This window comes from Anser brachyrhynchus (assembly GCF_964034855.1).
Source record: "Anser brachyrhynchus genome assembly, chromosome: 4".
NCBI lineage: Eukaryota > Metazoa > Chordata > Aves > Anseriformes > Anatidae > Anser > Anser brachyrhynchus.
In genome coordinates, this window is record NC_137698.1 from 7,301,756 (window position 1) to 7,318,252 (window position 16,497).

The 16,497-nt window shown below is 41.5% G+C and overlaps 2 protein-coding genes and 1 long non-coding RNA gene across 3 annotated transcripts in view; 2 read left to right on the top strand and 1 right to left on the bottom strand.

Moving 5' to 3' along the window:
- Positions 1-9,185, top strand: part of DNAJB14 (DnaJ heat shock protein family (Hsp40) member B14) — a 25,880-nt gene extending 16,695 nt beyond the window's left edge. The window contains exons 4-8 of the mRNA XM_080589515.1: positions 3,131-3,316; positions 3,729-3,823; positions 4,476-4,585; positions 5,779-5,951; positions 8,621-9,185. Coding sequence (XP_080445641.1) covers positions 3,131-3,316; positions 3,729-3,823; positions 4,476-4,585; positions 5,779-5,951; positions 8,621-8,745 — 689 coding nt within the window. The 3' untranslated portion in view covers positions 8,746-9,185. The remainder of the gene's footprint in view (positions 1-3,130; positions 3,317-3,728; positions 3,824-4,475; positions 4,586-5,778; positions 5,952-8,620) is intronic.
- On the bottom strand, positions 8,617-12,132 carry LOC308194117. The gene is made up of 2 exons (XR_013950285.1): positions 12,025-12,132; positions 8,617-11,133 (listed from the first exon to the last, which is right to left on the bottom strand). It is a non-coding gene; the product is annotated as an uncharacterized lncRNA (long non-coding RNA).
- Positions 11,801-16,225, top strand: LAMTOR3 (late endosomal/lysosomal adaptor, MAPK and MTOR activator 3). Its single transcript, XM_080589523.1, has 7 exons — positions 11,801-11,901; positions 12,047-12,094; positions 12,210-12,244; positions 12,356-12,414; positions 13,258-13,391; positions 14,795-14,858; positions 15,433-16,225. The coding sequence occupies exons 2-7, from the start codon at positions 12,086-12,088 to the stop codon at positions 15,504-15,506; spliced, it is 375 nt and encodes a 124-aa protein (XP_080445649.1). The 5' UTR covers positions 11,801-11,901; positions 12,047-12,085; the 3' UTR covers positions 15,507-16,225.
- Positions 16,226-16,497: the final 272 nt, after the last annotated feature.

Here is a 16,497-nt window from a genome sequence, read left to right on the forward strand (position 1 = left end):
CATTCTATAAAATCGTCAGTGTGGTATTTTGTAGCTAATATTAAACTGACCTTTTTAGCCAAAGAAATGTTTGACCTTTATTATTTTGGCATATACCTAGAAGTTGAGATGAATAATGTGGACTTCTGGAGAGGGTTCATTTTAAGAGGATTGACTGTAATTTTCAGGTACAGAGAGAGAATACTAATGCTTGCTTTGTGAAATCCAGTTGCACTTCGTTGCTGTCATCCATTTTGACTGAATGCAAGTCTATCGCTTGAAGTTGGTTCAATGTAATATCGGTACACACGATACAATTATTCAGGTTTTTGAGGGGGGGTTATAGCATTTGCCATTACTTTTGCTTCTGGAAAACCTGTATCAAGAATGGTGATTTGAATGAAGAGCAGTAGTTACATGGAGTAAATATTAACAGTCCTCATAAATATGCTATTTTTTAGGATGGGAGTAGTACACTTAAAAGGACAAGTGACACTTACTGGTTGGTGCGTTGCTTTTACTGGATATGCAGCTTGTAGTGAATGATATTATATTATGAGATAAGTAAATTGATTTCTAGTTTAAGCATTGATGTAGCCCTCTAAAACATCCAGACTGAATACACAAAATTGCCATGGGCATATTCATTTTTATATTGCTGAAATGAATAGAATTTTACTAGGTATGCGTTTGAATCCATGACATTTGCATTTATTTCAAGCTCAAATAGCAAAGTAATAGTTAATAGCAAAAGGCAGTTTTTACTGAATCATGTGCTTTGCTAAGTTACCTTTTCATTACAATTCCTCCCATGTGTGTACTTTTGTTACTTTTTCCATACAAAAGCATTTATTGAGAAATGCCCATTAATAGTTGCCTCTGACTGTTTCTTTGGTCAAGATTTACAATCTAATCTGACCCGAGGCTGCCAGGTTTTGCACACTGCAAGGAGAATTGTTTTGAAGAAAACTACTGCTTCATCTCAGACATAGATGAAAAGCAATATGAATCTGCCTGAAATGGTCATGCGGAAAGAAATGATCTATGGTACTTCAGTATTTTTTCCTGCGTGAGGTTTATATTCAGACATTTGAAAAAATTTATCAGTTACAATTCTTACGTTGGGGAAAAAAACAAAAAAAGGAAAAAAAATGCCAACAAGACTTCTCATACAGATTTTAAGGGGTAATTATAATAGCTTGTTAACAATTACAGAGAAAAGTAGATGTACCATAGCAGGAAAGTTTATCAGTGATTGTTGTTTTAATAAGGCTATGTGATGGCTTTATTCTAAAAAAGGTGTTGTTCTTATAAAATTGTCTCCAGCCCTAGAAATTAAATAATTCTTCCCTGTTAATAGCATTTTAAATAATCTTTGAAATCTTGGAAATTGGTATCTTATTATTTAATCTTTGATTTAAAATGAGCACTTTGGTCAAGTTGGATTTCTTGGACTTAATTTCACTTTCTGGTTCTTAACTAGATGAGTGCATGAACAGAAAATCTTGCTGACTAAAAATTTAAATAATTTTAAAATAATTATTTTAAAATATTTAAATAATATCAATTTTTAATCTTTAAAGAAAGCTAGCATTTTTCTTGCATTGAAATGATTGTCATCTCTTTGTATGGCTCAGTAAATGTATCATTTAGTTTGCCTTTAAAGGTGCCTGATGAATTTCTGACATACAGTTGAGAAAAGGAGTTTCATAACAAAATTTTAAGAAAATTTACTTTATTTTAAGGAAAAGTTACATTAGAAAACAGAATTGAGTTCAGTGTCAGGCAAGGTACTTAGGTCTTAAAACTACCTGGTACTACCCTTTGTTGTATTAAGCAATCTTCCTTGAGGTTTTATTTTAGGTTAGAAGTTTGTGATTTCTTCAAATATAATCACTTTTAATCTCTTGGAATCCCTTTCATTTTTATGTCCTTTATTTAAAGATAACTCTATTTGGATCAAATCTGTTTTGAATTAGCATCAAATAATCAAAAGCAAATAGTAAACAAATAGTCAAGAAAGCTTGCTGACCATAATGTGACAGTATGGTGTCTTCACTTTATTTGCTCACCTGATTAATGTCGCCTTCAATTTTTAATTGTTGAAAAAAAATCTAAGTTTTTACCACAAGTTTTATCATTGGCTGAGTAACAGAGTAATCTTGTAGCAGTATTTTCTGTCCTTAGTGTGTATCTCATACTCTCAGGCTTAATTTCTTTGAGTTTTCTTCTCCACTTAAAGTAATTCTTAATTATTATTGTTTCAAAGGGCATCTTAGGTTTAGTGAATATGTGACTGAGTGAAGATTGTGCATTAAGTGTCAGCAGAAGTTTTCCTTAAATCTGCAAGAGCTATGTGTGTGCACAGCAGCAGGGGTCAAAGCTTGTAAAGCCGGGCAGACCTTGTGGTCTTTTCACACTGATTCTTTCCATGCACACCTAGCTGAGCTTTTCCCCTTCTGCTTTCAAAACTGAAGTTGTTCATTCATGGTAACGTAGCATGAAGCGGGACAGGCATCCAGGCCACACTCTAAATGTTAAGGTTGTGTCAACAGCCTTAGGAGCGCACAGGTTCCTGTCATGCATGCACGTACTCCTCACGTTACGTTGTGCAAAGCTTTGTGTTATTAATGTACTCCATAAGGAATCTTCAGAATCCTGAGGAAAAATATCATCTGCAAGAGTGGGAATGTAAAGTTTACACACTGAAAGAAGTTACCACTCACCACATGCAACCAAAGAAACCTGCTGAATCTATGATGATTTTAAGTTAAGCTGCTAGAGCTGACTGAACTTTGCAATTGCCCAACTTCAGAGCTTTTCTTGTAATGCTCGATTCTTTTTTCTCAGTTGCAGGGAGAAAGAAAATTTCCACAGATGTAGGTGTTCCCCTAAAAAAAGGAAGAAAATTCCCCCACCTTCTGCCTAGTTCATCAGGTTAAAAGGCCTGGGAATAGCGTTTTTGGGAAGCCTGGTAAAAACCATGCTACAAAAAGTAGAGATGTTTCTGGACCCTGTTGTACTATAGGTGATTTGTAACACAGTAAAGGACATCAGTCTCTGCCTATTCTTGACTTTGAAATTGCAGTTTTCCTGCTGGAATAGCTCCTATCTTTCATTTATGAGAGTTGTCTTTTATTCCTTGCCTCAGAAATCGGAAATGCCTACGCTGTGCTGAGTAATCCAGAAAAGCGAAAGCAGTATGACCTTACAGGCAGCGAAGAGCAAACTTGCAATCACCCTAGCAATGGTAGATTCAACTTCCACAGAGGCTGTGAGGCAGATATTACTCCAGAAGATCTATTCAACATGTTTTTTGGAGGGGCATTTCCAACAGGTATTTGTATTCATCGGCGTAATCATGGGAGTGGTACACTCTGAGCAGTAGTATTCCGAGTGGCATTAGAGTTTGTGACATTGTAAAACAACAAAATTACTCTAAACATCCTCCATCCCCAACTCTAATCCATGTCACATTTTAAATTTCCTCTAAGTGTTGCTAAATCCCTAAAATGTGAGTTTGATTGTTTGGGGTTTCTGTGGTGATCCCACAGTACGTGAAATAGTAAATCAGTTGGTTTAAAGCTTAAAATATTTATTTTAAATGACTTTGGAATTGTGAGTTACCTTAAAGTTGGGTTATTTTATGCATCATCATGTGGTAATGTTAAATTCTCTATGTTGCTGCTCCTGTTTTGACCTCTAAATAGTTTCTTCTGGATTTTAAATATGGGTATTTCTTTTCTTAGGTGGTGTACACTCATTTTCTAATGGTCGTGCTGGCTACAGTCATCCCAATCAGCACCGTCAGAGTGGACATGAGAGGGAGGAAGAGAGGGGTGATGTATGTTTAAGCACCATTGACTTTAAACTGTGGATTGTGAAGTTTTTTGTAGTCATTTTCAGTGATGTGATTGTACAGCAGCTCTGTACTGTAGAGGAGGATTTGTACTTGCCAGTTACATACTTAAAAACTTTGGCAGGTGGTAGTCTTACTGATGTGGTAGATGGACGTGCAGATTTGAGAAGATAATAGCATGTTTTTGTAGATCTATTGCTGTATGCCACTATCATGCCAGTGACTGGTCACTAATTCTTGCTTGCATTTAAAAGTTGATTTGGGCTGAAGTAAGAATTGTACTTATGAATTATATGTGGTCCTATGTAATTACATATGACTGTATTGATGAGTCTAAAACATGGAGTACTATGTGACTGAATTCAGCTATTAATTTAACAGTGTCTTGTGGCTACATGCTAACTTATGAACGCTTGCAGCTTCAGCACCCTACAGATACTGTGTATGCATTGGAAAGTTAAGATAACACTACAGTGTTTGCAGATTTGTGGTTATAGTTTCAAAGTGGTTTTTGAAACTTAAAGTAGAAAAACATGCTTAGAATTAAATTATGTCAAATGTACCTGCTAAATTGATACTATTTTATGAGATACCTGAATCTGTTCTTGTTTTTTTTTGTTTTGTTTTGTTTCCTTAGGGAGGTTTCTCTATGTTCATTCAGCTGATGCCCGTTATCGTGCTGATCCTTGTCTCCTTGTTGAGCCAGCTGATGGTATCTAACCCTCCTTATGCCTTATACCCAAGATCGTAAGTAATTTTGAATCACATTAGTTTAAAGCAGAGGGAAGGATGTTGTAATGACCTTTTCCCAGTCAGAAGCTTTTAGAGAGCCTTCCATTAGTTGGTCCGTGATTTCCCACAGTGAGGAAAGGGAGAGAAAGTGTAGATGAAGCGAAGCAGAACAAAACTTTTAAGGCGTGTACTAAGAATATGCTATGCAAATGTAACGGAGAAAAGAGATCAACAATACTTGAGTTTAGGAGATCTTTTAATATGACATAAAGGTGTTTATGTATCTCCAATGTATTTAATCAAATGCTGAAACCTGCTAAGGCTCATTATTCTTTTGGGAGTCATCTGTGCTTATAGCAAGCAAAGTGCCTGAAGGCAAACTTACTCATCCTTATCAAGTAGATACGGACAAGAGAAATTGCCTGTTCTAGATGATGATAGTCTATCTCTGTTTTCTTGCAAGGGATTTTGATAGTGAAACTTACCTGTTTTGTACAGAAGGATCCTTTTTTTTCCTTAAGAGAAAGAACTTTTTAAAATGCCAAGCATGCAACTACCTAACACACTTGTCCCACTCGTCACAACTATTTTAACAACCCTCAGTTCCATCTAGAGCTCTCAGTTCTGCAGCAGAAGGGCTTTTTTTCTCCTTTATTATTTTTCCAGAGTTCTTTATTTCCAAAGTGTGTTGTTGTTCTTTTCTGCATCTAAGTTATTGTGATATGTATAAATACTTACCTGCTAAAATGTTTGTGCACGCTCCTTCATTTTTAATCTGCAGAATGCCAGCAGGAAAACGGATTTGTCAAGGGTTGCAGAAAACAATTTAGAATGGAGATGCCTGTACTGGGTTGTCACAATAGTGACCTGTTTTGTTTTTTCTTCTGTTGTGTTTAAATGTAATTTTCTATTATCAAAGTTTATATGTGGCTAAAGAGGTATAAAACAAGTGTCTTACTAAAGTGTTTTTTTAAAGATTAAGGATGAAAACAGCAAAAGTTTAATGTTCAGGTGAAGGTAGTATTTTCTTCTCTGGCAGATGGTACAGCCATTCATTTCACTACTTGTCTTGAAATGGCAAATTCAGTGATGTGCTGTTCTTCCGTAATAACAATATTTTTTAAAGTATATTTGTGTTATAAAAAAGATCAAATAAACATCTAGTCTCTCTCTCACCCACCTCTTTTTTTTTTTTTTTTTTTTTGCAGAAGTACAGGTCAGACAATTAAAATGCAGACAGAAAATCTGGGTGTTGTTTATTACGTCAACAAGGACTTTAGAAATGAATACAAAGGCGTGTCATTACAGAAAGTGGAAAAGAGTGTGGAAGAGGATTATGTGTCCAACATTCGTAATAACTGTTGGAAGGAGAGGCAGCAAAGTAAGTTTGTTAATACGTTTAATTTCATAAACACATGCATTACTAAAAAAAAATTATCACAGGCAAGAATGAAGTGCTTGTATTATTAATATAACTGAATGAGAAAGCAAGGGTAAGGTTCCACACCGTTTCTCACTTCTTCAGACTGTCCCAGCGAGTGTCACTTAATTTTGCTGTGACCTAACCACCATCTGAAAGTCATCAGCAATTTTAACCTATCATTTTGTTATCTGTGACCATTTCTTAGAAAACGACTACAGTGAATTGATAGTGAGAAAGGAGTTGCTCTAAGTTCAGGACGAAAGCTGAAAATTCTAATCTCTTCCACATTATTTTATCATGGCATTATCTTTTATATTGTGTATCATCCTTAGGTGCTTTAATATAAATAAAACAAAAGCCCAGATAGATGTTTCCAGTGAGAGAAAAGATAATCTGCCTTGGACTACAGTACCAATGACACTGCTTTTCCAGGCAACCAAGGACACCCAACATGACATGTCAGAACACCATAAGCTAGAAATCAGTGCTTAATATTTTGCCAGTGCTGAGTGATTTTTTTTTCCTCCCTGGACTTGGTTCCTTGGCTACATCAGGCTTTGAAAACAATCTTTTTAGTTCACCAGCTATGTTTCCAGTCTAGTTGAATATAATACAAAGAGCAATTTCCTTGAAGGAGATGCAGCATAGAACTTAGTGTTAAAGCTGAGTACTGAGTAGCATCTGCCATCTCCAGATTATCAACCCGTTGTTCTATTACCTGTGACCAAATGGTTTGAACTTTCAGCTGGTAAACTTCAGTAGTATCCTACCAGAGAAAAAGTTCATTCATGAACTGTCAATTGCTTACTGAAAGCAAATTTCACTCATTACCTGAGTGTAATTGTCTGTTTCTGCATAACTTTACTCTCTGCAGACCAGTGATGCCCAGCCTTTCTGCTGAGATGGCCCCTTAGCTTCTCCAAGCCGTAAAAGCCAGACAGACATCACAGTTAGGCAGATGCCTGCACAGGACTGCATGCATTCATTACAGTTGACCTGTGTGTATACAAATACAAACTACTGCCCATGCGCCGCAGGCCCACTGCTTCCCAGAGGCATTACTCTCCGTATTCATGAGTACATATTGCGTATGCCCAAGTAAATCTCTAAAGGTTTACAAATTGCCCACAGGAAAGAAGAACTGTTGGCAGAAAACTATGCCAATCAGTCACTTGTATGCAAGACAAACACCCGTCCTTTTGGGGGAGAACTACCAGATGATTGCCCTGACTACTAGATTTGATCAGAATAATTTTTTCAAGATTTTTCAAATACAGGAAATCGTCAGAGTATGTTTGGGTATAAAACAAATAAATATCAAAAACTCTTGTATATTTTCCAACTGTATTGTCCTTTGATTATCTTGAAATGATTGAATATGCTCACTCTTCAAGAAATTAACATCTCATTTGCCTTCTACAAGTGGCTGCTAGGTGAATGATTGGTAGTCACATGTTATGAAATGGTTTGCAATAATGAGAGATGGTTGTTAACAAAAATTAAACACAAGAGCGAAGCCAGCACAAGAAAAAGGGTACATATTCTTTGTACGTTTTTTTCAGCAAAATGTGGATTTGGTAGAACAGTTTACTTTTAGTGATCTAGTCATTACACACAGGTTTTATTGGTATATGGTATGTGTGTCACCTGTCACATATATGTCTCCTATTTTTACTGTCTAAATACCTTTGAAAAGGTAGATGTTTAGTTGATACACAATCTCCACCTGGGTAGGGAAAGAGGGAAAAAATACCTTTCCCATTTTTCAGCATTTGTCCTTGAAATGCCTACTTTGTTAAGCATGAGCAGAGTCCTTGACTACACAAAGAGGTCTACCCTTCTGTATGTAAATACTTAATGGAAAAGATTTGATGACTGGAGAAGCATCTGACCCTAGTGTAAAGAAGAATAACAACCTGAAGGTGGTGACTGTCACGTTGTTTGCTATTTGCAATTTATCAGATTGTGAAAACTACCCTAACTGACATTCAAGAAAGCAGCCCCTAATAGATCTTCTCTACTTATAGAAACAGCTGACTTATATTTTTAGAGATTTAAAACACCTGTTGTGATTCTGATTTTTTGACAGTTAAATTCTTCTTTCCAACATTGATTGACACTTAAGAATGAATTAAAATGCTGTTGAACACCAGTGTAACAGAGAGAGCTCTTTTAATAATTCCTCTGAACACTAGCAGTCTGAAGCAGCATCAGTTGAAGTAATGAGCTTAACATTCAGAATGGATTTTTGGCATAGAGAGGATGCTAGAGCTTTCAAGAACGTGCAAAATGAGTGTTGTATATATTTGTTTTGTTCAACGAGACCTGATGCAAGTAGTAGCTTTTGCTTTTGTTTTGTAATCAGGTACTACTGTATGAAATGTGAGGGTGCTGGAAGGCTGTTACCACTTTCACTGCTGAAAAAGATGAAATGTTTGGGAAGACCCAGTGAAGGGAAGCCTGTAGCAGTGCTGTTCAGGTGGTGTCCGTGTGTAGTTAGAACAGACAGAAAGAGAAAAGGGTGAGGATTAAACCTGAGGTGTTTTGGACAGCTCAGAAGAGGAATGCATCATGTGCAAAGCGTTCAGTTTCTAACCTGAAAAATCTTCTTTCTTCTTTTCTTAAAGAAACAGACTTGCTTTATGCAGCAAAAGTTTATCGAGATGACCGTCTCCGAAAGAAAGCAGATTCCATGTCCATGGACAACTGCAAAGAACTAGAACGGTTGACCAGCCTCTATCGAGGAGGATGAGCAACAATTGTACACATACATCTTTACGTATGCCGTTATTTCTCTTGTAAATTAAGAAGAGATTTAGTTTCACCATGAATGCTGGAAAAGAGGGGTGGATGTAAAACTCTACTGTGTAGCTGTTTCCAGAAACCTTATACTGAAATATCATTTAATGGCTTCTTTACCTACTGTGAAATATAGGTAACTTTAATTGTCTAGATTTTACTTCAAAGCTTCTGTGAATTCTTTCAGCAGAGAGAACAGCTCAGAAAGGATGCTATACTTGTAGAGACTTAGTCATAGTGGTTCTCCTCTACCATATTTGCCATGTAAATATCTGTGGAAAGAACACTTTGTGTATATACGAGTTAAATGACTTTCTATTTAAAATCTCAGAAATTTAGTTCCATACAACATTTTGTCTCACTGATGGAATAAATAGTATGATTACATCACTCCTATTCAGATGTCAAGTGTGTGGAGTTGAAACAAGATTTTTTAATATTTTATCTCTAACTCTATGTAAAATCTTTAAGGTTTGTCAGCTTAGAAGAACTTGGTATTTTTAAATATAATAGCATATATTCCTAATTATCTGTTGGGGTGTATTGATCTGGTGTAGAGTAGCAGTTCGCTGTTGTAGTTTTTTAGTGTTTCTAAGCAATGCAGAGAAAACTAAGAAAAACACTAATCTCTTTTCAAAGTAAATATTTGCAAATTCTGTACAGACCATTGAAAGCATTGCTTTTAGTACTTGCAACAGTTTACAGCAGCTCTCCCATTTGGTATTCCAGCAGCAGTAAATCCATATGTATGGATAACACGCATCTATAGCTTCCTTAATTTTCACTGGAAAGGTAGACGAAAACACGCGATAGTGAATCTCAAAAGCTCTTAAAAAAAAAAAAGGCAGCTTTTTTTTTTTTTGCTGGGAGACTTCCATTTTCTTACTATTTTTTTATTTCAAGCTAGGTCCTAACAGTGATTCCTCAATGGGCACCACAAGTGGAGCATGGAAATACTGCTAAGGACAAGCTTTGTGCCTTTCTACACTTTTGCCAACTGTTTAAATGCTTGATGTCTTGCAGTATGCTCCTATGGTCGGAGCCATGTCACTTGTCCCGGGCCAGGAACTAGAAATACGCAGAATGATGCTATTACTTTCAGAAGCATAAAGATTAACCTGCTCTAAATATGGCCTGCAAACATTCTTTTAATATTTCAAGTGGGTGTTTCTCTCCTCGTGATTTTCTCAAGTCTTTTTTCTCAAGTCTGAAGGTTTTTTTCTTCAGAAATGTTACTGTCTTCCCTGGTCTTGCTAAATGGAATCTGCTGGAAAATTCAGAACAAGTTTTCTTGTGAGCAAGATGCTGATTGAAGAGTGTGGAGTACTGGAATCTTTTCAGATGACCTTTCCTCAGAAGGTGAAGTTCGCATTAAAATAAGATATTGGCAAGAAAAGGGAAAAACTAAATTGTGTTTTTGAAAATCCCTCAAGTTTACTAGCTACTAAGAATTAACTTCTTACTCTTTTTATTTCTTTATGACCTGTGTTGAATCTGGAATTAAAGATAGCACAAGCATGGGTTCTTGATCTCTTCTTTAAAAGAGCAAGCAGGAAAGTCCTGCAAAAAGTAAAAATCTTGGCATGATGTTTTGACATACCATGATGAAAATGAGAGATGATTTGCATCTGCTGAAATGCAACATTGGTATCTATTCGATTTATGGAGCATCCTGAGTCGCAAGCAAGTTCAGTGTTCAGATCTGATCAACATTTCCCTGCAAGTTCTCTAACTGTTCAGGAAAAACAATTAAATTTGGGGTTTTGACTTTTTTAAACAGTCTTGATTATTTTACAAGTTTCCAAGAAAAGGTAAAAAAAAAAATGTCATCACTAAAATGTAACAGGTGCATTTGAAAAGGCAGCAGAGACAACTTTAAATTATAGATGTTTTTAATATAATTTTATAGTGAATGCCATAAAAGGATTAAAATGGGTGGGCGAGAATATGTTTTGTAAGGTTGTTTGCTCCATAAATTTCCTTTCATCCCCTAAGCAGTTGTAATCCTTCCTTCTGGTAGAGCTGTCAGAGAGAGCAGAGGGAAAATGCAATGGTAAAACCAAACGTTTAGTTTTAGAAAATGCTTTTAGTTTATGCAAATTCCTGAAACTATACCTTAAATAAGTTACCTTATTACTTAAATAAGATACTGCCGCAGGTGTCTACATCTGGTAGATGCAGTGCAGTCAGCAGCAGCAGAGGAAGCTTGGTCGTTCTGAAGGCTGGCTGACAGAGGCCCTGGTGCCGTATCCCCCTCCTGCCAGCGATTTGCTGCGCCATGCAAGTATTGATCTCGGTACACTGTGTGTCCCACGTTTCCTTGTGAAGCCTCATGCAGAGCCTACTGAGGTGTAACAAATGTAAAAATGTGTGCCGCATTGGTGTATTGTCAAAATACTTTGGGGAGCAAACAGTACAAGGTAATAAACACGGGAAAGAAATACGCCTCCTTCCTCCCCATATTTCTCTCGTCCAGGGTAACTGTGAGGCCGTTGGGTATGGCAGGAGCTAGATCTGGGCCCCAGGTTTCTCTGCATTTGTAGAAGGGACGTGGGAACGCCGTGTTTGCTACGGCGTCGTCCTTCGTGCAGAACACACTTCTCCCCTCAGTGACATTCGGGTTTGCGCACAGGGCCGCTGAGTGTAGAAAGGCTGTTTGTTGTTGGTTCTGGAGAGGAAATCCCCATTGCTATTATAAGTGCAGGAGCAACCTCACAGACGCTCCTGCGCCTTCGGTCCTGCTCGGTGTGATGGAGAAACGGGTAAAATCAGCTATTCCGGGTCGTGCCTGCACATTTTGAAATGTTTACACGTTTTCGGTGTGTTAGGGGCTAGCGCAGTAAGTGAGCGGGCCAGGGTTTGAGGAGGAACGGGTCCCAAAGCCCCACAAAAGCTGACGGGCAGCACCTCCCCCGTCGCGCTCCGACTGACTGACTGACTGACGGACTGACTGACGAGCCCCGCCGGGCTGGCGGCGCTGCGCCTCCCCCAAGCGCCGTCCCCTCCCTCCCCTTTTCGGCCCCGCCGCCTCCCCGTAGCGGGGCGGCGCTCCCGGCTGCCATCACGTGAGAGGCGCTGGGAGCGGCAGCGGCGGCTCGCCGACCGGCAGGTAGGGCGGAGCCCCCCCCCCCCCCCCCGGGGCCGCGGTGGTCCCGCCCGGCCGCCGCCCCCGTCCCGTGAGGGGAGCGCACCACGGCGGCGGGGCGGGGGGGGGGGCACGCGCGGGGCTGACCGTTGCGCCTCTCGTCCCGCAGGCCGGCGGAGGTGGCAGCAGCGCCGGGAGGCCGCCGAACATGGCCGACGTAAGCGGGGCGGCCCTCGGGGTTGGGGGGCGGCCGCTGGGGCGCGCGGGCGGTGAGGGGGGGGGGGGTGCCGGTGCCGGTCCTGGTCCTGTCACGCCGCTCTCTGTCCCCGCAGGACCTGAAGAGGTTCCTCTACAAGAAGCTGCCCAGGTAAGGCGGGGGCGAGAATGTTTCTCCTCCCTCGTGCGCTTCTTTAGATAAAAATAGGATTTTTCTGGTAATTCTTGTGTTTTTGACGCCGTGTCGCTTCGTGTCCCGCAGCGTGGAAGGCCTTCACGCCATCGTGGTGTCGGACAGGGACGGGGTGCCCGTCATCAAAGGTAACCGCAGCGCCAGGGGGCGGCAGGTGCCGCGGGACCCCCGCCCGGCGCCTCAGCGCCACGAACGGCACCGCTTGTGCTTCCTCTACCTCAATAGTTCCTTATGTGTGTGCTTAAACTGACTCTAGGCACTCCTCAGTAGTTGTAGGCTGGGGGAGCTTTCCTCTTTCGCCTCGTTACTAAATAGAGTTGGTGTGGTGCGAGGTGCTCGCATCTTCACGTCACCCCCCAGCAGATACAGGGCACTTACCAGTGCTTTGTTGATGCTGAGGAGCAACTGAATCCACCTTTTACATGCCATACAGTTCACTTTGCTTTTTAGTACTCTCATTTTTATCGTATCTCTGCAGTCCTTGTTTCAGGCATTTTTATACTGCAGGCAAAACGACTTAAGAACACAAAGATTCAAGTACTGCAGTTTTATGTGTTTTTTGTTGTGGTTGGTTGGTTGATTTGGGTTTTTATGTGTCCCAAAGTATGTAAGCAGCTAGCAGCACTTGCACGTTTTCATCCGCTTCCATTCAGGTGACTGGAATTTGCCATTAATCACTTCGTTTAGCACGTGGGTGTGTGGGATGTGGAACTGAAGTGCCACCAGCACAGGCTGTGTGTTGTGAGGGGGAGGGCAGGCAGGGGAGGGTGCTGTGTAGCGACTGTAGGTCACTTACAGAGCACTGAGCGATGTGCTGCTCTTGAGGATTTTCCTGTACTTGTTGCGGAGGCGCAGATGATGCGTTACATGTACACCAGCACCAGATCTGCTTCTGGCACTGAGAAAGACAAGGATTTGTGATGCGGTCACAGGGAGAGTATAAAAGCAAAAATGTTCTTGTTCTGTTCCAGTTGCCAATGATAATGCTCCAGAACACGCCCTGCGACCTGGCTTTTTGTCCACGTTTGCCCTTGCAACAGATCAGGGCAGTAAACTGGGACTTTCTAAAAACAAAAGCATCATCTGTTACTACAACACGTATCAGGTGAGTAACCTCAGCACGGCTTGTTCTCGGGGACTAGAGCTCCTCGTATGTTTCACTGAGTAAGGGAGAGCGTGGTTTGAAGCACGCTAGGCTTCCACTTGGCTGCTATTTCTGTTTAGTCACACTGCTTAAAGCTGACTAAGCTAAACTTTTGCAGTATTTGTTGATTTCTCAGTTTTCACAGATTCACAGATTCACACAGATTCACAGATTTCTCTAGGTTGGAAGAGACCTCAAGATCATCGAGTCCAACCTCCGACCTAACACTAAGTACTCCACTAAACCATATCCCTAAGCTTTACATCTAAACGTCTTTTAAAGACCTCCAGGGATGGTGACTCCACCACCTCCCTGGGCAGCCTGTTCCAATGCTTAATAACCCTTTCGGTAAAGAAGTACTTCCTAACATCCAACCTAAAACTCCCCTGTCGCAACTTTAGCCCATTCCCCCTCGTCCTGTCACTAGGCACGTGGGAGAATAGACCAACCCCCACCTCTCTACAGCCTCCTTTCAGGTAACTGTAGAGAGCGATGAGGTCGCCCCTGAGCCTCCTCTTCTCCAGGCTGAACAAGCCCAGCTCCCTCAGCCGCTCCTCGTAAGACTTTTGAGAAACATGTAAGAGAAGACCATTCACTGGTCAAAAAAGGTGAAGTTTCTGAACAGAGAGCAACCAGGTATAAGCAGCAGGTGCTACTGATGTGGCTGGCCTTGAGAGTTTGCTGTGAATAGTTTATGTTCTTTTGCAAAGGATATTTGTTTATAATTAGTGATGCCTACAGTTAAATAAGCACGAGCAGCCTACTTCATAGTTAATGTTACTGCTGCAAATATGACTTCCAAGAAAGGTTTGAAATACTCATAACTTCTACAAACTGGTTATTTGTGTCCTGGAATCTGTCACCTACTGTGCTTCTGCTCCTTCTCAAGTTCTGGTGGCCTTGAGAGCTTTATGTTTTGGCTGCAGTAAACCAGCCCGCTGTTTAGCCCCTCGTATCTTGTTTTGTTTGGAGGATAAATGGTTGAATGAATCAGTTTGCATACACGAGTACGTTGCTGCGATTCTCTTGATGCTACTAGGTTGTTGGTGTGCTTAAGACTGAAGTTCTCTATCAATGGAAGAAAAAAACATTGCTGTATATTGAATCGTATTTCAAAACAACAACCCTGCCAGCCCTCCTGTTATCTCCTGTTAGAGAGTGGTTCCCGCAGAGAACTCTGCAGCTTTTGCAGCTGAGGTAGCTTTCAGGCGGGTAACGCTGGAGAACACCAGAGGGAAGGGAGTGCCCGGCCTTCCACACGCAGCCTCCTGCACTGCGGTGTGAGCCCCGCTGGTGCTTGTGACTATGGCATCCATCATGTGAACACTGCTGCTGAACGCTGCTCTCGCTCTCTCTCCTTGCAGGTGGTGCAGTTCAACCGCTTACCTTTGGTAGTAAGTTTCATCGCGAGCAGCAATGCCAATACAGGTATGTCTTACGGTGATTTTTTAAAAAATATTTTGGTATTTTAAGCCCCAGGTGTTTGAGTAATTGAAAATTAATGTACCTTGATGTAAATTCAGGTAATTTACTTTTCTCCTGCAGTGAATTTTGTCCAAGTATTGTGAAGGGAAATGCGTGGGTAGAAATTCATAGCTTCTGGGTGACTTGCTGGGGTTGTTACTCTGCTAGAAACACCTGACTTCTCCTGTGCTTAACCTTGCTGCGTGGGCGGTGGCTGCACAGCACGAACCAGCTGCTCGGTCTCTTTCCATCAGTCCCAAGTTGTGTTGTGCAGTGAGACGTGCAGCTCCGTCCTCAGTTCTGCACGACAGGGCAGTCCTTCAGCAAGGCACCCGGGCTCGTGCGCCAGCAAAAGGGATGGAAGGGAGGAGGGGGGAGTTGTGCTGCGCCAGGTGTTCCTGCGGGGGCTGCGGGCACTGCCCAGCAAGGACAAACAGCTCAAGTGAAACCTGGCAGGGGAGGGAGCCACGGGTTTTGGAGAGGGGCTTCTCTCTGTTACGTCACCTGATGGGACGTCCCATTTATTTTCTTTTCCCAGGGCTGATTGTAAGCTTAGAGAAGGAGCTCACGCCCTTGTTTGAAGAACTGAGGCAAGTTGTTGAGGTTTCGTAGCCCGGTGGTACAGTCGGAGCGCGGCATTCCTCTGCCGCCCGGTGGGCAGAAAGGTTCAGTGATCCTCAGTGAAACAGCACGTCTCAGAAGAAATACCACAGCTCCTTAGTATACTAAATAAGAGTAAATTGTACATAGTACTGAGTCTGAAATGATCTACTAGTGTGTTGTCGGTGGATGTTACTTTAGACCACGCTTCTTGTATCGCGCAGTACCGGAGAGGCCACTACACAGCTCCCATGGAGTTCAGCTCGGCCAGCGAGGTGCTGTTGGCTCAGATGAGTGGCCCCCAGACCCCCCTGCCTTACAGGGAGCCAGGCGCACGGTGGTTCGCCCTCAGGTATCATCAAAGGTGTGGCTGAAAGCGTTGTGAGGGCCAGCGTGCTAGCGGCGAGGTATCAGTACAATCAGCCAGTACCCCATCTTTCTTATGTTGGTGATACTTCGGTGAAAGAATCTTACTAACCTGGGTGCTGGCTGCACCCTGCTTTCATTAAGAACGCTATTTCCGTGAACAGTGTTGCTTTAGGGGTTTTCCTGTTGCCCACATAAAAGCACCTGAACAGTGATTCACATCTTTTTTTGTTTTGTGTGTAATACGTTTGTGAAGTTCTCATGTCTCTTAGTTTTGTGTGGGTTCATCACTGGTGATACTCAGCTCATTCACCCTTAGGTTTTCCTAAGTAAATATAAATAAAAATCAGTATTTTTAAATGACAGAGCCTGGTCTGCTCTTCTTTTGCACCGTAACACTCTACAGCATCTTGCATCACCTTTTCTGTGCAGAGAACAGGTCTCATAGTTGTGTGTAAGTGTACAAAAGCCAGGAGTTTACAGGCTGAAAGCTCACCGGTGTGCACCTCGGCTGGGCTGTGTGGGTGTCCAGTCCTGCGTCAACGTACAGGTGCAGAAGTTCCCCGTTAGTAAGACCAGGGGGGCTCCATCCCGCGCCTTCACCTCCCCTCTTCTCCCCTTCACGATGACTCCGGTG